Source organism: Pinus tabuliformis, chromosome 7 (assembly GCF_031772625.1).
Source record: "Pinus tabuliformis cultivar Carrire ecotype Pingquan chromosome 7, CPIR1, whole genome shotgun sequence".
NCBI classification, from domain to species: domain Eukaryota; kingdom Viridiplantae; phylum Streptophyta; class Pinopsida; order Pinales; family Pinaceae; genus Pinus; species Pinus tabuliformis.
Genome location: NC_142293.1, coordinates 547001239 through 547024478, shown reverse-complemented (window position 1 = coordinate 547024478; position 23240 = coordinate 547001239). Strand labels below are relative to the sequence as shown.

The window sequence follows — 23240 nt, the reverse complement described above, 5'->3', positions numbered from 1 at the left end:
AAAAGTTACTGTGTTTTACTGTGTGTTATTCCGCGTTAGTGTAAATCACTTTAAAACCTTTGTTTTACTTAGTGAATGAGCGACAGTCTCATGTAAATGTATTTTCATGTTTAAGAACTCAATACTAAATTTTAGTGTGTTGCTCGAAACCTAGTTTGTTATTTTTTTCCATGAGTGAATATTATTCATTAAGTCTCTGAAATAGCTCCGTGATGTGTGAAATCCAAGTCTGTGAAATAGCTTCGCAGTGCCTGAAGGTAGCTGCGTGAAATAAGCTCCATGGTGGGTGAAGCGAGCTGCACAAAAGTAGCTTCGCGAGAATCATAGCTTTCTACCCCTCCGTGAAAATTAAATTTCCTAAAAAATTTTAACATGATATCAGAGTAGGTTAAATATTGTTAGTGTAAAAACAAGTGTTTTTACTAGCAATAAAAAAAATTTAGTGTAAAACAAGTGTTTTTACTAGCAATAAGAATTGTTTTGAGGGCAGATTGTTTTTAGCATATTTACCAGCAGGTAGAAAGTTTCTTTTATGCTCAGAAATGGCAACATCAAGCACAAGCTTGACTAATCCTCAAATACCTCAGTTTAATGGCAAAAATTATGATTATTGGGCTATTACAATGAAGGCTTTGTTTTCTTCTCAAGACATTTGGGATTTGGTGGAGAATGGCTTTCAAGAACCAGCAGATGCAACAGCATACAATGCCTTATCTCAAAATGAAAGAGATTTGTTAAGGGATGATAGGAAGAAGGATTCAAAAGCCCTGTTTTATATTTTTCAAGTAGTTCATGAAAGTATTTTTCCAAGGGTTGCATCATTGTAATGTAGCTCTTTGACCTATCCCGGAATAATACCATATTAGGCTCCCAATCCAAAAATTTTCGTATTTTTACATCTAAGATCTAACTATTGTCCATATTTTTCATGGCAGGGACCAATATTGTTCATGTTACTATACTCATTTCTTAATATTCAAAACAACCTCATAATATCACACCATTCTTCTATGCTTTATCGGATCCATAATGGGAACCCAACTTATGTGCAATAGAATCATCATTGAGTATGAAGGAATAAGCATAGCATGCAACCTATAAAATCTTCTCTTAAATGCACATGGCATTAATGGAGCATTATCTGACTTTGACCATGCATAATTTAGCATCATCGAAGTGATCTGACCAACCCTTGGTTCAACATGCACAACTAATTAATTAAACCATTCTTATCTGAAACAGTTGCTCTATTTATCCAATTAGAGGCATAAAACCTTAAGTGTCCCTCATACACCAGAGTTACCACTTGGTGTTAATGTAACGACTATCTTTACACTAGAATACAACATGCATAAGAAAACCATCCTTTCCATAGCAAAGATAATTTAACCATTCTTATATCTTTGCTAAATTATTTTATCTCATAATAGGTAAGGAACACATACCATGCAAGTGAACCACATCAGATTAGAGAGAAACATCATAAGCATACATTATTCATCAAACATTCTCATGCAGAATAAATATAAGAACTATTCTCATAAACAACTGAATGAATAACACAAAGAGAGTAAGAATCATCATACACACATTCCCCGCATGTGACACCAACTAAACTTCACTTGGAGGGAGGAGCACCACCACTCAGCCATGAATCAATTATGATTCCCCCCGAGCCAAAGATCTTGCCAAGTATCAACTATCCTAAATTGACCAATGCACTGTATATTTAATACCCTCTTTCATGATTTAATTACCATTAGCGGCGTCCCGCTTTATGGATTTTTCCATTTGCCTAGGCCTTATCCGGAAAAGCTCACCTTTATCTCCCGCAAAGCTTTTATGTTCGATAGATCTTTATCTCCCATCCATCTGATGGATATCCAATCCATCCAAGCTTATCTAGAATCACATCTAGAAGCTTATCATGAAAGATTCATCTCTATCCCATTCCTCATGGGATTTGGCAAGCATCTCCTCTCTCTTGGTGCTCCACCCTCCAAGTGATTTATTTTATTAATTTATTTAATAATACATTTCTTTTCATATTACATATCACCTAGATTTCCTCAGCTTAGGTGTAGAATAGTTTAACCCACAAAGGAGATGTCAAACCTAGCTTCCCTTAGCTTAGGTTTACAATGTTTAACACACCAGGGACGATATCTCACCTAGCTTTAACTTAGCTTAGGTTTACAATAATGTAGTACACAAGGGAGGGGTGTTACATACTCCCCCCCTTAAATTTTACACCATCCTCGGTGTATCACTGCATCATATCCTCGTTCACAGGTAGCTGGTTTCTAAATCAACAGCTTTCATGGCTCTGCCATCTGATGCAAATTTTCTGATGTACATCTACCACAAGGAGTGCTCCCAGCATCTCTCCTTCCATAGCTACATCGGTCTCAAGGAGTGCTCCCAACATCTCTCCTTCCATAGCTACATCGGTCTCAAGGAGTGCTCCCAACATCTCTCCTTCCATAGCTACCTGTCACACATTTTTTTCAAACCATTTGTGAGAATTTATCGATGCAAATTTTAACTATGATAAATATCATAATCTGTTATTATTAAAGCAGCTATTGCTTATCATTTATTTTATCTGAAGAATGCATGTCCTCTGCTTGCATCCTTCAAGCCTTTGTGTTCTTGTCGAACACCTGCATTTTTTAGTCTCTCTACATACAATACATCAGTTATCACATTTTCCACATTAATATGCCTGCAAAGTTATGAAGTATTATTTCACATTTCATATACATATATTTATTGAAATTGTATTTATGTCAAACTGCAATTGACCATAGTTACTTATACCAAACTCACTTGCCTTCTTCTGGGTAATCCCCAGGTTGTTTACCTGGCCAGACATCCACCTAATGACTATTACCTAGTCACACATCCATCCAATGACTACTGCATACCCTGCACAAAAGGTATGTTATACACACCAATATGCATTTCATTTTTCAAACTTGTAGGATATGTAGTCATATGGTCCCATGATATTTTGTACATAGTCCAGCTATGGTACAACCTATAATACCATCCTCATGGCATAAGCTGCATGACATAAAGTTTCCACATATTTTTCCATCATGTTAGTATCATACCAACATTCATGTTCATGGTTCATCTATGTAATTAATTAAATTTTTTTTTTTTTTTTTTTTTTCATGTACCACAATTTATGATATGATTCTAAAATATATTATTAAATATCTTTTAATTGATCGAGGGGTCAATACCATTTGTGCTACTTCACCAATTACTATGGTTTTCACTGAAGGATACTATACATATCTTTCAAAAGATGCAAATGTCCTAGAAATCAATTTAGGTTAAATTTTCCCTTTAACCATACTTTCTTCCAATCGAAGAACAAGTCACATTGTAAGCAAATGCATTAATAAAAGGATTAATTGGACCATAATTTGTACAATTATATAGTCTTTACACTATAACATGATCTCACCATCCTTTACTTTGGTATAATACTTTTATAGCAATTATACCATTAATCAGTTATTTTTATAGTCCAATCTGAATTTTCACATAGTCATGCATACTTTGCCTATTTACTATTGGCACACAACAACAAATGCATAGATAGATTGATTTAGACTCAATACTCTTTCTTACTCAGATGTCTAATATCAAGACCATCCCACCATTAACCATTTGATAAATGCATTGTTCTTACAAGTCCATAATACTGCACACACATGTGCTTGCATAGTAAATTCATATAACTCATTAATATGCAGGGATATTAAGCATGTTCCTCTTCAAAATGTTTATCTTAATCACTACTTAACCACACTATGGTAACAACATGTAAGACTATCCATGACAATGCATAGGTATCATATATAACAATTATGCCCATATTAAACCATGGACATCCTCTCTTATTTAATCCTCCTTTCATGTATTAGGTGAGATTTGTTTTTATCAACCAATCTTTATTTAAATCTCTTACCTAATATAGTTTTCCACACGGCTCCTTAACCGATACATGTTATGGTTTGTGATAGAGGTTAAAAACTTTCTAATTTATCTTCATCATTCATACTACCGATTTCTCCCAAGTTTTTCTCTAGAAATTTTTAATGTAGACAACACATGCATCCACACAGATAATCTATTTCCACGAATTGATATGTACTTTATGCCTCTTCCATATCTAAGTTAAGATATTACCTTACTTAACTGAAATCCCTTGGGTTCCAGTCTATGCATTCTTATTTACTTATACATAATGTCCTCATAAGGTTTTGTTTCCTCAAAAAATGTAATTGGAACATTTGCTTACTAAAATAATTCATCTATTGACAAACCATATCCAAAGTAATTTACATCATTACTTTGCATGTGATCTAATCAACATAGGCACATTAAATTTGAAAGACAACTTTAAAGTGTTTAGTCTTATAAAAGACTTGTTTTTCACATCCTCTATCCCTTCTTGGGATCTTTAAAGCATAACTTAATTTCCTTAAGTTATGTTCTTAACTAGAAACCATACAACTCATCATTTAATTAGAATGAGGTAGTGATATCACTAGTTTACCTCAATGAACTTGTATTGTATTACCCTTTGCCCTTGCATAGCATCCATGCCATCTTAGAACAAATATGGGTAAAATGTTGACCATATTCACTAATTAATCATACCATTAATGTAGGTTTAATGATTAAATCTCCACTTTGCCTTTATACATAAGCATCCGTTTAGAGATTTATTTAATGATTTCTTTGAAGATAAACATAGTTTACTATTTGAACTCAATTACACCACATATGCAAGCATATCTATGCAGCTTAATGCACCCCCACAATGAGTTCTATATGCAAGGAATCCATGTATTTGTGTACTTAAGTACTCATTTATTTTACTACATGATATCAAGATTTAATATGCATTAATATGATGGCCTTTCCTTATCATGATTACCAATTGTTTAATTATTATCTATGCATATCTACAATCATCACTTTTCAATCATGACATATAGTCATTGTGTCTTCATAGACACACTCAACTATAGCTTAAGTTTTGAAACTTCCACGCTATATGATAAAATTTTAAGCTCCTTACCTTAGAAGGGGACTCAATAAAAGTAACTTATTAACCTTAATAACATGTTACTTCTTCACTTAGCAATGTTTTATGTATTTAAACATACCAAAACAACTTATGGTAACGATATACCAGATAGGCTCCCCTTTGAGAATCATTTAATCATTACTTATAATAAAAAATAATCTATATTATAGCAGCAATAAGTTAAAAAACAAAAATACTTATGTTCACATTACATATGATCATATGTGAGACTCCTGAATGTCTCCTATCAACCCTCTGGCCTCAAGACAACTTTAACATTCTCAAATCATAACAATATGCAATGATTAGTATTATACCACAACACTAGAATTCTTTATTCAATATTTTAATACCACAATCATACTTATTTACAACCAGGTCTATCACCTTAAACCACATGTACATCATAGTATATAGTTTTTATGTGATCCCAAAGCATTCAATAATAACTTAGTTTTAAGAATTTTCACATAACTGTAAGTATTAATAGCTTTTCGTTTACTTATCCAACCCAACTCTATCTCTTTTAAAATATCTTAAATCTATTGTTTTAAACATGAGAGATGCTCATAGTCTTGTCATGCATACCATGGCTGCTCATAGTAAACACATAATAAATATGCATATTGCAATATATAAGTTATATGCTAAGTACTATGATACTGCATGTGACTTCTTCGACTATATATATATATATATATATATATATATTGACTAAGGATATAAAATAGACTGCTGAAAAGAACTTAAATCCGTTCAAGGTCATACCTCAAGTCAAACATGGTCAAACGTGAACGAGTTCGAACACCAGCATAAATTTTGACGAAAGAAAATGTTCAAGGTAAAAGAAATCACTAGAGTTTCAAGGTAACGTCTCCTGGACACATTACCGTCATGCCACAATATTCTAACCACTGCTTCTGCTTATTATTCCACGCTCGAAGCTCGGACCCTCTTGATTGTAAATTTGTAACTTGACAGACCGTCATATTTTTAAGTGGCAGTGTAATAAATTTGTAGGTGAAACAAAGGTTGATTGCTCGAATCTGGCGGGATCTCCATATACGATGTTAGGAGTGTTGAACCGTTGAGTACCCACATATGTAAGTGCATGCGTATGCATGTGGATCCCACCATTACCATTCTAAAACTCCACCTCAGGTCTCAACTTCTTGCGTGAAGGTCCAAATGGGTCCATCTCTCCCTCTCTCTAAGCAGATAAATCGGGTAGAACCCACCAGCAGTACTAGCTTCAAACCCAAACACATAGGAAGGCCCTGTTAACTCATCACAAGGCCTCAATAAAACTGCACAACCCTGCATTCCAATCCCTCTGAGGGTAAAAGGACAAAAGAGACTCTGATAAAGTCGAAACGAGCTCAAAGAAAAGTTCGAACAGAGCAACCTCTCTCTCGAGCAAAGTATGTGGTAGAAATTTTGGAGAGGTTTAAAATGCAGAGTAAATGAGCGACAGTCTTGTGTAAATGTATTTTCATGTTTAAGAACTCAATACTAAGTTTTAGTGTGTTGTAAACCTACTTTGTTATTTTTACCGTGAGTGAATATTATTCATTAAGTGCATGGTGCGCGAAATCCAACTCTGTGAAATAGCTTCGCAGTGCACGAAGGTAGGTACACGAAATTAGCTTTTGGGTGCGTGAAGCTACTGCCCTAAAGTAGCTTCACGAGAGTGATAGCTTTCTGCCCCTCCACGAAAATTAAGTTTCCTAAATTTTTCTAACAGGAGGAAGGTGTGTTGCTCCCGTGTGTGCAACTGCAACAATGATGGCGCATAAAGTTGGTGTTTTTTTTCTTCCATTTATTTCCTTAAGCTCTTCTGCTTCGCTTTCGACTCTTCAATTTCCTTGCACTCTTCTTCCTCTAAGGAAGCAACCTCTTGAGACCTACCTGGTAACAAGCAATCATCAGCAAGCCGGGGTTTATTATCCCAGCTAATGGGTTCGACTAACCTGCTACAATCTACCCACAAGCAAGCGGATTACGACATTCACTTTCATAGGGAGGGAAATCCAGGCAGGAAAGATGGATGGAAAAGGCTTACGCATTCTCTCCCTTTGGTCGAGCAATAAATTCCTATAATATTAAAGAAAAGAAATTCCTAGAACTATAATAGTACTTCAAGGAGAAGGTGGATGTTGAGGAGCGGCAGGAGTGATAAGTAGCACTTTCGGTGGATGCTGGCGAGTGGCAGGAGTGATAAGTAGTGTTTTCGATGCTTCCTCTGAGCCTGCTAACCACTTGCATTTTATGTGGTGCGTTAGCTAGTCGTTAACCAGGAGAGAGAATGTTGGGCCTTTCTATCTAGATCGCCTCCATAAAGACAGGCAGGCAGAGGGGAGAGCGCATTTTGCAAGTTTATTTACAATATCATATCCAAGGTTATAGCTGCTCGACTCAAGCCCATGTCATCTAAACATCTTCTCTCTAACAAGCTATGAAATTGGTGGTGCTGGTGAAAAGTCAATGGATTAAGGGTCAACCAGCGCAGGATCTATAGGCTCTGATGCTTTTCCCACCCCGTGCATTGTTTCCCTGCTGCTGGTCGATTAATTGATTATTGGGTTAGTTCTGACTAGTTTTGTAGAGTATGTTCGCAACCTTATTGTAAGCTGTAACTAGAGGAAATGGTAGGTAGGCACGCTTAAGATCAAAATATTACAGAGAATATAACGAATAAACCCTTATCCCGACATACCTTAGTGGAGGAGAGAAGGTATTTTCCTTGAACGTTGGAGTCCATCATATATCATGTCATTTATCCTTCTTTCTCTTTGGTCGAGTGTCTGTAGTGAAAATACGTAAATTATTGCTTAGTAGGGGTAAATGCAGGGATTTTATTGGAGGAGAGAAGGTATTTTCCTCAAATGTTGGGGTCCATCATATATCAGGTCATTTATCCTTCTTTTTCTTTGGTTGATTGTCTGTAGTGAAAATACGTAAATTATTGCTTAGTAGGGGTAAATGTAGGGATTTTGTTTCTTCATTTTCTTGCGGAGCGAGATAGCCAAGAGTGGTGATGGCATTGCGAGGCGAAAAAACAGTATACTACAACTATTTTGATTACAATAAGAGCCAACACAGTTTACCCATTATTTGACCATTGGGAGCAAAGTTGCTTTATTAAAAATGGATTGTATTTCAATTTGTTAATTTTCTATTTGACCTCATAATTTCTCTCAAAATATGCTCTTTGCAGGTTCTGTACAACCGGGCTTCCTAGTGACATCCTTATTGAAGTTGGAAATATGTCCTTTCACTTACACAAGGTTTGTCTATTTAGCTCGTTGAATGTGGACTTAATTGAATGCATCTCTTAACATGATTAAGTATTTGAATAATAAATGCAAACACGATTCTCTTCAATGAGCTTTTCATTAAAGAGAGGCGTGTTGTGGTCTAAAGCGCTGGAAAAATAACGTATATGATAATATGCATAGGATTCCATTTCTTGTTGGGAATTTCTGATAATTCCAGAACAAAAATGAATAGAGAATAATGCTTTGTTTATTAACACAGAGAGAACAAAAAAAAATGTCTCAGGAAGACATAGTTTCACACACACAAAAAACTTGTATTCATTAACAAAACTAACTATTACAAAAAGGTCTTCCTCTAACAAAGGGATTACACCAAGACTGCTTTAGAGGCAGTTCAAAAAACTTCACTCTGTCTCTCCTGAAAATTAACACTGCTGTGTGTAATTTTTTTTTCACTTCTTACTTTTCATTGTTGTGCACTACTTTTCATAAAAAAAAAACATTACATTTTTACTTGTATATAAAAAAAAACTACTCCCGTGAATTAAAAGAATAAAATTAAATTCTCCGCCTACATTCAACAACCGTAATAAATTACCTTAATTACTTCATGTGGCGATATATTTTTTTTATTATTAATCGTAGATTTTACTCCATGTCCATCCAACTCTTTTCAATCAGCCTTGCATACGATTCCGTCAGACGGCCATTATCAGAGAATTCTACTTCCAACGCTAAATTTTCTGTACACATCAATACATTAGCCGCACAGAAGATCTAGGGACAAGCAGCAGTGAAGTACCCTCAAAATTTCCAGAATAGATTGCATTACACTCTCATGAGCTACGGAGGTCCTCCTGATAACAAAAAAAAAAAAACATGCCGCCGCTGCGATCCCCGTTGATCTGCCCCACATTAATCGGACGATTGTCGGTCAAAATTGCATGGCCTCTTTTACCACACTTTACGCGCCAGGGAAGGTTGTATTTGCAAAACTACTTAGGGTACGTGTCGGCTGATGAAAGTGCTTGCTACCCCCGGAGAATTACCACCATTCAGCAAAAATCGGTGCGAGGAACTGGCGGTTTTGACACTGCAGTTGAAAGTAACATTTCAACACTCCCCTTTAATTTCAACTACCGGGTTATCAGTCATACCCAGACATTTCCTCAAAAACTGAAAACTTTCTGCCCCAATGGTTTGGTAAAAATATCTGCAACCTGCTCCTGAGTTCTGCAGTGTTCTAAAACAATTTCTCCATTGTTAACCAATTCCCTTATGTAATGAAACTTTGTGTCAATGTGTTTCATTATCTTATGAAACACGGAATTCTTGGATAATGCAATGGCTGAGCTATTGTCACAAAAAATCACAGTTCCTTTTGCTTGCTCTTGGCATAAACTCCTTAACATCCTTCTCATCCAAATTACTTAACACGCTGCTGCTGTAGCTGCCACATATTCTACCTTTGCTGTAGACAACGCTAAAATAGGTTGTTTTTTAGAAGCCCATGAAATGGCTCTTGAACCCATGTGAAAAACATAAACAGATGTGCTTTTCCGATCATCTACACTCCCAACCCAATCACTATCATTGTATCCAATTAAATCTGAACATTCTGAAGCAGTATATAAAATGCCAAACCTTCTAGTACCTTTAACATACCTCAGAATCCTTTTTGCTGCCTGCCAATGTGCTTCTTTTGGCCTCTCCATGACCCTGGGAATTAAACTAACAACATGCATTATATCCGGCCTAGTTGCAATCAAATACATGAGGCTACCAACTATGCTCTTGTACAAACTAGGATCAAAATCCTTGTTGTTGTCTTCCTTGTTGAGTTTTAATCCCATCACTATGGGAGTGATTGTTGCTTTGCTCTCCTGCATATTAAATCTTTCCAACACTTCATTAACATATTTTGCTTGTGAGATAAAAATCCCATTTCCATTTTTTTCTACTTCTATTCCTAAGAAGTATCTCAGCAAACCCATGTCAGTCATTTCAAATTCTTCTTTCACGACTGTTTTGAAATTTTCAATAAGGTAATCATCATTACCTGTGAAAATAATATCATCAACATATAACACAACAATTAGTATTTTACCATCCTTTTCTTTGATGTAGAGGGTGGGTTCTCCCTCACACTTTTCAAATCCATTTTCTAGTAGATAGGAATCTATCCTACTGTACCACGCTCTTGGTACTTACATCAGCCCATAAAGAGCTTTCTTCAATTTGCACACTTTGTGCTCTTGGCCTTTCTTTTCATAGCCTAGAGGTTGTTCAATGTAAACCTCTTCCATTAACACTCCATTTAGGAATGTTGACTTCACGTCTATTTGGTAAACTTTCCACTTGTTTTGTGCTGCTATGGACAACACTGCTCTCACAGTTTCCATTCTAGCAACTGGTGCGAAAGTTTCCTCATAGTCTCTCCCATGCTGCTGCTTATATCCTTTGACAACAAGTCTTGCCTTGTGTCTTTCTATTTTGCCTTCAGCATTACTCTTGGTCTTGTAGACCCATTTAACTCCAATGACTTCTTTTCCTTTTGGTAGTTCAACTAAATCCCATGTCTTGTTTCTTTCTATGGCATTGATCTCCTCATCCATAGCTTCTATCCATTTCCTATCCTTAATTGCTTCTTCGAAATGACCAGGGTCATCAACATGACAATATTAAGCAAACAAAGAGTTCATACCTTCATTTGTTGCCTCTTGTTCATAAATATCACTTAAATTTATGAACTTCTTACCTCTTTCATTTGGTGTACAAGTGCTTGAAGAAGCACTTGAATTTCCTCCTTGTGATGTGCTTGGAGAAGCACTTTCATTTCTCCTCAAGGGTGTCTCTTGCTACCTTTGTGTTGGTGCTACTTTTTTGGGATGTATTTCAGTGATCTCCTCATCATTTTCATCATGAGACAAAGAGTTTTTAACATTCACTGTTTTCTCTATGCTTCCATCCCAAGCTTCCTCCTTAATGAACTGAACATCTCTACTTACAATAAGTTTCTTGGTGGATGGGTTATACAACCTATAAGCTTTGGATTCCTCACTGTATCCAATGAAAATACATTTCTCCCATTTGTTGTGCAACTTCTTCCTTAGTTGATCTGGAATGTGTGCATAAGCCACACATCCAAAAAATTTCATGTGGGTGACTCCTTGCTTTGTCCCACTCCATGCTTCTTCCGGCACTCTGTTCATAACTGCTTTTGTAGGGTATCTATTCAAAATATACGTTGCACAGTGTACAGCTTCATCTCACTAATCATTTGGCAAATTCTTTGCCTTTAACATACTCCTCGCCATATCCATGATTGTCCTATTCTTCCTTTCGGCAACTCCATTTTGTTGCGGAGTGTACCTAGTGGTAAACTGCTTATGAATTCCATTTTCTCTACAAAAACGTAGAAATTCTTTGGAGATATACTCACCTCCTCTATTAGTTCTTAGAACTTTGATATGCAACCCACTTTGGTTTTCTACAAGTTCTTTGAAATTGCAAAATCTTTCAAACACTTCACTTTTGTTCTTCAGGAAATAAACCCAAGTTTTTCTAGTAAAATCATCAATAAATGTTAGTATATAGTGGTTGCTTGCAAGTGATAGAGTTTGCATCGGTCCACATAGATCTGAGTGGACAATATTTAAGGGTGCTTTTGCCCTTATGCTTTTCCCAGATGGAAAACTTTCTCTGTGTTGTTTCCCCAAGATACAACCTTCACAAAGGCTGTCTGGTTTCTCTATCAATGGTAATTATCTTACCATTCTTTTTCTATTCAACAAGTCAAGACCTCCAAAGTTGAAATGTCCAAATCTCAAGTGCCGCAAACAATTTTCATCTTTTGGTTCGCTTTGGAAAGCCTCTTGTGCCACTGCTGCTATTTCTTCTCCATTTTTTAAATCTGCTTTCATTCTGAGAGGGAACATCTTGTTCCTTGTCATCTTCACTTCAGCAATACATTGTTTGTTGGGTGTTTTATCCATGATGGTGCATACATCATCCACAAAGAAAACATTGTACCCTTTTTTAATAAGTTGTCTAATACTTATGAGGTTACATTTCATTCCAGGAACATAATAAACATCTGCTATGGTTTTCTTTTCACCTTTCCTTGTTAACACATTTACTTCTCCTTTTCCCATAACAGAAACTTTACTATCAATCCCTAATGTGACTTGTGACTTCACACTCTGATCTAACATAGAAAACAGGGCTATGTTTCCTGTCATATGGTTACTGCAACCGGAGTCTAGAAACCATACATCTTCACTCTTTGCTTCAGCCATATTATAGGCTAAAAACAAATTTTCTTGGCTGATATTTTCTCTAGTGAAATTTGCACTAGTTCTATTACTCATATCATGCTGCTTCTTCCTACACTCATTTGCATAATGCCCATATTTTTTACAATAGTGATATTGGACATTGGATTTATCATACCTTTGTCTTTGAGCATGATGTTGTCCACTTTGTTGGCTGCTGCCTTGGCCTTGGTTCTGATTTGGGTTGCTGCCTCTTCCTTGAGCATTTGTTGGACTATTTCTTCCACCTTTGTTTTGGCTTCTGCCTCTTCCTCTCTTGTTTCCTCTGCCTTGACCTCTTCCTCTTCCAAAGAACATCTGCGTCTTAAAGGCATGATCTAGAGATGAGTTTTCATTTCTACTCAATCTCTGCTCATGTGTTATTAGTGATGCATGTAGTTCATCAACTGAGAAGTTTGTGAGATCCTTTGTCTCTTCTATGGTGGTGACAATCACATCGAACCTTGAGGGTAGGATCCTCAATAGTTTCTCCACAATCCTAATTTCTTCAAGAATCTCTCCATAAAACCTTATCTGTGTGACGAGACCAATCACATGTGTGAAGAATGAGTCAATATTATCTGACTCCTTCATGCAGAGAGTCTCAAAGTCTCTCCTCAGCAACTATAGGTTTGTTGTCTTCACTTTCTCCATGTTTTGATAGACTATCTTGAGAGTTTGCCATACTTATTTGGATCTCTTGGCTGCTGCTATCCTTGGAAACACACTCTCATGCACTCCTTGATACAAAAAGTAAAGAGCTTTAGAATCCTTCTTCTTATTGCTCTTCAACAGTTCTTTCTCTGCTTGAGTTAAATTATTAAACTCATCTTCATCTGCTGGTTCTTCAAAACCATCATCAACAAATTCCCATAAGTCTTGGGAAGCAAGCAAAGCTCTCATAGTCATTGCCCAATAGTCATATTTTTTCCCATTAAATTGTGGGAGCTGAGTATTATAAATACCCATGCTAGTGCTGGCTCCAGCCATACTTGCACTCTTAACTATGCTTCAAAATACTTGACTGTGTATTTAAAATAACTGACTGTCCTCAACAGTAACACAAAAACTAACTTGAGAAATACCTTGGATTCTTTCTTGACTGAGTCTTCACTCTGCTGGAGAAGCTGTTGCAACAAGAAATCCTTCCTTCAGCTTCTTTGACACCTTCAAAGAGCCTGGACAAGCTCTGATACCATGTTGGGAATTTCTGATAATTCCAGAACAAAAATGAATAGAGAATAATGCTCTGTTTATTAACACAGAGAGAACAAAAAAAAATGTCTCAGGAAGACAGAGTTTCACACACACAAAAAACTTGTATTCATTAACAAAACTAACTATTACAAAAAGGTCTTCCTCTAACAGAGGGATTACACCAAGACTGCTTCAGAGGCAGTTCCAAAAACTTCACTCTGTCTCTCCTGAAAATTAACACTGCTGTGTGTAATTTTTTTTCTTTCACTTCTTACTTTTCACTGTTGTGCACTACTTTGCATAATAAAATAACATTACATTTTTACTTGTATATAAAAAAAAACTACTCCCGTGAATTAAAAACAATAAAATTAAATTCTCCGCCTACATTCAACAACCGTAATAAATTACCTTAATTACTTCATGTGGCGATATATTTTTTTTATTATTAACCGTAGATTTTACTCCACATCCATCCAACTCTTTTCAATAAGCCTTGCATACGATTCAGTGAGACGGCCATTGTTAGAGAATTCTACTTCCAATGCTGAATTTTCTTTACACATCAATACATTAGCCGCACAGAAAATCCAGGGACAGGCAGCAGTGAAGTACCCTCAAAATTTCCAAAATAGATTGCATTACACTCTCATGAGCTATGGAGGTCCTCCCGATAACAAAAAAAAACATGTCGTCGCTGCCATAACCGTTGATCTGCCCCACATTAATCAGACGGTTGTCGGTCAAAATCGCACGACCTCTTTTACCGCACTTTACGAAGGTTGTATTTGCAAAACTGCTCAGGGTACGTGTCCACTGATGAAAGTGCTCGCTGCCCCGAAGAATTACCACCATCCAGTAAAAAGTGGTGCGGGGAACTGGCGGTTTTGACGCTGCAGTTGAAAGTAACATTTCAACATTTCTTAAACGAATATGAATAGAATATGAATTGTGGACTTCTTGCTTTTTAGAAATTGCTCTGCTATGCGATGTTCAGGTCAATGATATTTTGTTTTGAGGCAGATCCAGGATAGTGCAAATAGTATATCAATATTCCTCCAACTTTGTTACCTTTGCAACCACAATATTATGAAGGACGGCTAAATAAAAACCATAGTACAAAAATCATTCAAGTATATTTTGGTGTCTCACTCACGACATAGATGTGGTTTAATTCTGGCTGTGGGGCAAGTCCACCCTTGTATCTGGGGGCATGTGCAGTGCGATCCCCTGCCATCCTAGGTCAGGAGTACACAAAAAGGAATGATTTATTCATTCGATTGGCTAAATATCTCGAAAATGATCTTTCTTTTCGGTACGAAAAAAACTGTATATATTATCAATGGATCATGTACATAATATCCCTGTCATGGAACCATATCATCATAGAAAATTATTTGGGATAGCATGTTCTTGCATACCCCATCAGAATATATATATAGACAAACTATAAAAACAAAAGATCAGCGTACATCAAGTAGCAAAAATAAGTGGGGTGCCAGGCAAATACACCCATCATATTGGTCATATGAGGAGAAACGTGATCATCCTCATTCCCTATTGCTATAAATATCTTTGAGGAAACCAAGGCGCCAGCAGATTGTCCATGCGTCTACCTGATATAGAAAAAATATTGTAACAAAATTATACAAAAATATAAAGCAGTGAGTTATTCTTGAGATTTAGTTAGGGAATGGGAATTCACTAACATTTAAAATATTGCCATGCAATATTATATCAATATACATTTCTCCGCCCTTTCTTTGAGAGATCTCGAGAATGCTCTATCTTAAGAGTACTCTGTAGAAATTTTGAATAATTTAACACATATTCACAGAGATTATCCTGATCATACAATTATAAGCGGAACATGTATAATACATAATCTCCTCTACGTTGATCATCAATTTACAGAAGCAGAAACATTCACAGGCACACATAGAAGCATCAATCAAACTCATTAACACAGTATGTATCCCGGGGAAAGCATCTCGCTAAAAACCCCACACTATCTGTATATTATATTGATTGAATCATGTAACATTACAAAGTACAATGCTTATCACAAGAAATCCAGTACCAGCTCCACCTGTTACACACAATATAGCTCAGATCTAATTTCCAAATCTATTCCACTACTTGCCTGCCTCCACTGCTCAATACTTGCTCAAGAACTTATGAGAATGGCTCACCAAACTCGTATTTCACCTCAAAATAATCACTCACACTTTGTTGGACGTGAGCAAAGGCTACAATACTGGGCAAATACGTGAGCAAACTCATTGGCATCCTCAATCTCTTGATTGTGCAAGATCTGGTGCACAACTATAGTCACAACTGATAGCAATCTGATTCTCTACCACCTGTCCCTGTTGAACTGAACATGCACTGACATGCAACTGAGTTAACTGATGTATTCTATAGTTGCATTATGAGTTAATAACTTGTGAATTAATTAATAACTAATTCACCCAACTCATCTCTAGTCTATTGATCAGTTAGACTAAATACAACTAGTTTAACAAAGCTAAACTGAACACAACTCCATCAACTGCACAATCAACTCCACCAAACTCAACTGATTGAGTTCTAACTGAAGTCATGCATGCAACAACTCAACTGACTCATAAGAAAAGCGTATTTCCTTTTGACAGCTGCATGTGCCACCTCTGTAGCTCAAACTGAAGTGCTCCAAGAGAATAAGATCAAGTTTATAGTCCAAATATTATTATGAGACAATAATATTTGACTTTTCTATTTTTGACAACCAGTCTAAAAATAGACTTTGATCACTCACACTTTGACCGAAAATAGAAGTCCATCTATTTTTCCCAACTCGACCAATCATCCATAAACAACAACCTGCAATCCATAGACATGATCCATATGTCTAAAAATAGACATAGTCTAAAAATAGACTTGCGCCAAAAATAGCCTGCGGGCCCACTTAGTGAAGGCGACTCTTTTCACTAAGCTCCATCATCTTGTTGCACTCTCAACAAGCATTTCTTGTTGCACACTTTTCAACATACTCGGCATAATAAAATGCATCATCTGAATTTGTCGTATTAAGTTGCTGATATTGTTTTCCTTTCCATACTTTCCCGGTAAGTTATTTGTGTCTTTGGTATTAGTTCATGTGTGGTTCAACCAGGTTACTAGTTAATTTGGCAACAACTTGATTTAAGCTTATTCTAAGTTCACAACTTTTGTTCCAGAACTAGGCTTTACTAATTGCACTGTTTTACTGATTATATAAAGGATCAACTACTTGCCCACTCACTCAAGGCAAGGCAGGGACTTGCTACCCACCAGCACCCTTGTTTTATTGTTTATATAGTTAAATTGGGCCAGCTATTTGATGTTGAGATTCCTATCAAGGACGCAACACATCTCTGATAGCTGAGTGCTGAATAATGAATGCTCAATGAATAAGTATGAACTTCGAATGTACGATTGCCAGGAATAACATAACCTAACTACAACCATACTTGCACGGAATAAAGGAATACCATAAGTACAAACAATTTTGCAGGGTGGAAAATGTTTAATGCAGCCCAAACAAATATAGATAAACTTGTAAAACAACACAGTAGTGAATAACTAAACTTCAGGGTAACCTTTTATTACGACCTGTCCTTCCGACTCGATGTCGGCTTAAGAGTCGGTGAGATAGTCAACCTGGCCATACTCGCTTTAAAAGTAGTCACTGCGTCTTTGTAGCAGGTCTTCTGGCCATCATAATCAAGGTTCCTTGAATTCAAGGTATTATTAATGTTTTTTAATCAAATTTAAGCCTGAAAAGCGACATGCATACTCTGTATCGTAAGTGCATCGCTGCAGAGACTTTTTTGTAATGGAAATTATTATGACTTCTTTTTGATTGAGCGATTTGGCATGTGAACCACGGTGTTAAAAAGGAAAAGGGATGTAAACCATCCTAGTCCCTTTTCAGTGGAGAGATTGCAAGGTGCAAGAGAATAAAAAGTACGAATTATGGGCTTACTCCCACCCAAATAAAAATAGGTAAACCTGCGAAACAATACAACGTGACCTAACTGAAATTCAGAGCAACCTTCACGTTCTTACCGGTCGTTCAAAATTGGAGGCGACTCCATTTAGGTTAGTTGCCTTTAAAAATTAGCCATGGCGTTCTTGTAAAGCATAGCCCATTTTTATCGAAGTATCACGGTGTTTCTTTGTCAGTAGAGTGAAATGGAATCCATATACGTTATTGCCATCTTTCTCTTTGTTCTCGTATCTTTTGTTCACGGTGTCCATGCAAGTGATCTGCCGACGCCAGTGGAGGGGCTTTCATGGACATTTTACGAGGACAGCTGCCCCAACTTGGAGTCAATAGTGAAATCCACTCTTGATGAGGTGCTCGAACAAAATATTACTCAAGCACCAGGGTTGCTCAGACTCCTTTTCCACGACTGCTTCGTGCAGGTGATCTCTAATTATTTATTCCAATAATGTTTAATTGAATCAGTATTCTGCAAATTTCGAGTGTTTTCAGCATACATTATGGTTCCGCAGATCAGTAGGAAGTTGGAACTAGTCTCAGTTAATTAGTTGGGATTAGAGTTAGAAGTAGGAATGAGGGTCATGATCCGTAGCAAATTTCCATAGTTATATAAATGTGAAGGCAATATTCATGATTGTAATAATCTGAGAGCTATATGTGAATGTATTTGATTGTTTTATGTGGACGAGTTAAAAAAAGGAGAACAAAGAATTCCAGGAATTTAAATTTTAGATGTTTTTGGGTTTAATGTTGGTTTTTGTAACTATATTTTTCTCCTCATAACTTTCACTGAGTGATCTGGTTTCTCTGCGTAAAAATATTCATTCAAATCATTCACTTCCTTTCTTTTAAGAGCATATGCATATTTACAGTGCTTAATCTTTTGGCAGGGTTGCGACGGCTCAATCTTGCTAAACGGAACGTCTAGTGACCCAAGCGAGCAGGAAGCTACTCCAAATCTCACACTCAGAGCCGAGGCGTTTGAGATCATCAACGAAATCAAAGAAACTGTAGAAGCCAACTGCAGCGGAGTAGTTTCTTGCGCCGACATCTTGGCTTTAGCAGCTTCCTACGCGGTATTTGTGGTGCGTATTTAAACTCGAAACACCATTAAACCTCTTATGTCTAAACTGAATGATGATCATGGTCGGCAACAAATAACCAGCTTGTTAGATAACTGACTTGTCAAAATCTAAAAGTATGTATATATTTATGGCCCAACCCCAACCAGCTTGTTAGATAACTGACTTGTCAAAATCTAAAAGCAAGTATATATAACCCCATGTATTTATGGCGTCCATGTATTTATGACCCATTTGCAGGCAGGTTATTTTCACCTATTATAATACCCAAAAAAAACCAGGTACTCTTTCAATGCGGTATTTATGGCCCATTTATTTGCAGGCTGGTTATTTTCACCTATCATGGTGCCCAGAAAAGCCAGGTACTCTTTCAATTTGTTTTATTGAACTGGGAGAGGTGAAGTATTATTATAGTTTGTTGCAACAACACGAACTAGAAAAACCAGGTACTCTTTCAATTTGTTTTATTGAACTGGGAGAGGTGAAGTATTATTATAGTTCGTTGCAACAACAGGAACTAGAAATTCATAGTATGTATTATATAAGTTGAGCAAATATAAAGTACCTGCATGTATAAATATTAACGCTTAAGTTTTGGGTGGGTTGGATTAGAATAGAGTGATATTGAATAAAGAGGATTGTACATTTTTTATATATTACAATAATAATGGACAAAATATAAAGAAATTAAATTAATGATTGGCTATAATTAATTTGTTGCAGTGTGATTAATACCAAAATATTTATATAATAGGGTACATATAATTATATCTTCAATATTCTTAAATGCAATCATTTTAGATATTTGTTCCAGCTAAAGTGGTTGCCAGTAAAGTTTCTTCTCCCTTCCAACCAAGGTTTAATTTCTGCAATAGTACTTTCTAAGAAAGGTGATGTACCATGACGTGATTAATTTTTCTGATGCAATCTCATTTTGGCGTCTGCGCTCGTTGCCGTGGTTGGCAGTAGGGTATCTTTTCCCTTTCGCCCGGGTTTAATTTTCTCCCTTTCACCGGGGTTTAATTTTTACAAAAGCTGTTCGTTGAGGTTAAAGGATAGAAGGGTAGGGGTCCACTAAGAAGGGCTTCTGGACTTTTGCTTAATCATAAGCTTAGCTGATGTGGCCTAAGCTCAATACATGGATAGGATATCTTAAAATGTCTTGAATTTGTTTGATACAATTTGCTCTTTATAGTGTCTGTCTAAAGTTTTCTAGCATGATTGGTTGGGAATGTAGTTTCTTCTCCCTACCCATATTTAATTACTGCAAAGGTGGGTTGACTCAAGTTAGGCCGGTATGAGCTAACCATAATCATGTGTTTTTATTTTTCACAAATAGGCAGGAGGACCGGAATTTCTAGTACCACTCGGCCGCAGAGACAGCCTAACCTTTGCTAGTCAAACCGTCACTGTGGACAGTCTACCAAGTCCGACTTCAAATGTGACTGTGTTGATGACCCTCTTCACTCGAAAGGGTTTCGATAGTTTCACGGATCTTGTGGCGCTGTCAGGTCAGTTGTTCAATGCTCAGGCCAACGATTTAAAGTTTAAACCAAATTATAACTTGAGGACATTTCTCCATTGTATTCCGATGGAACTGCTTAATGTATAAGTTGAAATTCAGGTGCGCACACCTTCGGTATTGGTCACTGCTCGGCCTTCGTGGAGAGGCTCTATCCAACGCAGGATCCCACCCTCAACGCTACATTCGCAAAGGAGCTAGACGAGATATGTCCCACAAACTCCACCGTCAACACGACAAACCTAGACATACTCACTCCAAATGTATTCGACGAAAAGTATTACGTTGATCTGCAGAACGGAGAAGGTCTCTTTACATCAGATGAGGATCTCTACAACGATAGCCGCACGCAACAGATTGTTAATGGTTTTGCGGTGAACCAGACCTACTTCTTTGAACAATTTGCACTAAGTATGCTTAAGATGGTTCAGCTGGATGTCCTCACAGGAGACGAGGGGGAAGTTCGAAAAAACTGCGCAGTTCCCAATACTAATACCTCCGGATCAGCACTAGAATCATCGGTAGTAATAAAGTTGTGGCGCTGACTCCTCTGTCAATAATTCTTTCATTTTGGCAAATGTGCAATGCCTGATATGTTTTCTGTGCATTCAGAATTTGTGGCAGATGGTGATGCACAGAATTTGTGGCAGATGGTGTCATGTGGGCTGTAAGTAGAGGCGACGAAACCGTTTAAATGCAGTTGCTGATTATAATGGTGCCATTTTAAACGTTTGGATTCTCTGCACTCAGAGAGTATCTTTACAATGGGTAGATTTTTATTTTTTACCTTCTAAAAAAAGTTCGCCATCCTCACAAATTTCCAAAATTTAACACAGAATAAACGATGAAGCAGTTTATATACTTTCCTCTAGCTATCTTGAACTCAATTTTGGTGAAATTGTAATTTTTAAGAGATTTATTATTTTTTTATTAAATAGTTATGGTTATTTTATACAACTATTTTATAAATGTTTTTAATGGGTTAATTATAATATGCCTTGGACTTGAACTTAGGTAATTGGGAAACAAAACAATATTTTAATGATAGATTTACTGTTTTGAAAAAGCTTTCAGATTATTGAATTATCCAGATTACATAATTTTAATTTATAATTTAAAAAAATTTCTACCAAACTTTCGATAAAATCTACCAAAAAATAAAGATACAGTTTAGATGAGCTTAATGAACATTTACTTCTTGCTAAAGGGTCACGGGTTCAATAAGAAAAGGCGATAGGAGTAGATGCCCTGCCAAGTCATAAGTATTGTTAATATTAAGTTTCCAAATCATAAATTAATTGCCAAATAAAATCATAAAATATTTGATCCTATTATAAAAATACTGAAGCCAGCTATACCATAGCCATGCCGAGTGACACATTGTTAATAGTGACCTGGTAGGCGTCACCAAATTTCACAGTATTTTATTCCATAAAAGAATTGAGATCATTTATGCCAGATCAAATTCATCCTTGCTACCCTGCGATATGTGATGTAAAGCTCTTCCGTTGATTCAAAATCCTACTAAATCCTCCAAAGACCATACTATTAAACTTTATCCTATAGATATAAATGTGCCCTGAGCAAGATCTTTCAAGTATTTTAAAAGTAACAAATAACTAGTTTGTTTATTGTATATGTCTACTGTTGTATCTTGGCAAAGTTAATAATCTAATAATCCATATATACACCCGTTAAGCATTTATGGCCTATTAACAGATTAATTATTTTCGGACATTTTCAAAAGCTCAGGATGGTTAAGTTTTAATTATATTTTTTTAATAATAGAAATGAATTTAAAATTTTGAAAAAATAGAATTGAATTTAATATTATCAATTTTCAGGATGGTTAAGTTTTAATCATAGTTTTTTAATAATAGAAATGAATTTAAAATTTTGAAAAAATAGAAATGAATTTAATATTATCAAAATTTTTAGAAACATTTAAAATTTTGAAAATTAATAACTATATTTTTAATTTATAAAAAAAATTATAATATTTTTTTTTTAATTATAATTAAATTTCTATAATTTTCAGAGTAAATTTGATGCTAGTTAGACTATGGTCTTTTAAAAGAGATTTCGTTTTTTTTGGCCATGGTCATCAAAGTCATCATTTGTCAGAGCAAATTTGATGCTTGTTAGTGTTAGAAATTGTAATTACTCCCGCATGTGGAGTTAGCTAAAAATAGAGAGTCAGTTAACTGAATGATTGAGTGTTGAGTGAAGTCAAGTTAAGTGATAGACAACTTTTAGTGTGTGGTTGCATGTGGATGCATGTCAAAATATTTTAAGCAAGTAGCTACTTGGAAAATGTTAAATACCTTTCACCGTGTTCATTGTAAGAATCAAGTTTTGTGTGATCAATAGAAGAGCAACAACTCAAGTTTTATGTGTGAATTCATGCTTTGTCTCCTCGGTTTTTCCAACTAATTGGTATCGAAACTAACTGAAGAAAAAACCAAAATTTCAAAAACCTGTGTATGAGAGAGGTGCAGTCGCAGTCTTTAGAGAAAATTAATTTCAAAAGCCTGTGTATCGGAGAGGTGCAGTCGCAGTCTGCAGAGAAAATTAGTTGTTTATTATCTGTGGAGGAGGCGTGAGCAGCTGCAACTACGGTCAACCACTATTGTGAGCGTGCCGTGGAGAAAGGCCACAATGAGCCGTAGCTGTCAATTTTTTTTAAAACAAAGAACCGTAGTCCTAGT

The 23240-nt window shown here is 36.1% G+C and overlaps 1 protein-coding gene across 1 annotated transcript; it reads left to right on the top strand.

Moving 5' to 3' along the window:
* Nucleotides 1–18100: 18100 nt before the first annotated feature.
* LOC149248507 (peroxidase 12-like) lies at nt 18101–21456 on the top strand. The gene is made up of 4 exons (XM_089456065.1): nt 18101–18350; nt 18819–19013; nt 20350–20521; nt 20635–21456. The coding sequence occupies exons 1-4, from the start codon at nt 18117–18119 to the stop codon at nt 21075–21077; spliced, it is 1044 nt and encodes a 347-aa protein (XP_089312191.1). The 5' UTR covers nt 18101–18116; the 3' UTR covers nt 21078–21456.
* Nucleotides 21457–23240: the final 1784 nt, after the last annotated feature.

Bases quoted from the DNA above. Each gene is read 5' to 3' on its own strand.
- LOC149248507 (XM_089456065.1), top strand. From the start codon at position 18,117: ATGGAATCCATATACGTTATTGCCATCTTTCTCTTTGTTCTCGTATCT. The intron at 18,351-18,818 runs GTGATCTCTAAT...ATCTTTTGGCAG, and splicing joins TCCACGACTGCTTCGTGCAG to GGTTGCGACGGCTCAATCTT. The intron at 19,014-20,349 runs GTGCGTATTTAA...TTTCACAAATAG, and splicing joins CTTCCTACGCGGTATTTGTG to GCAGGAGGACCGGAATTTCT.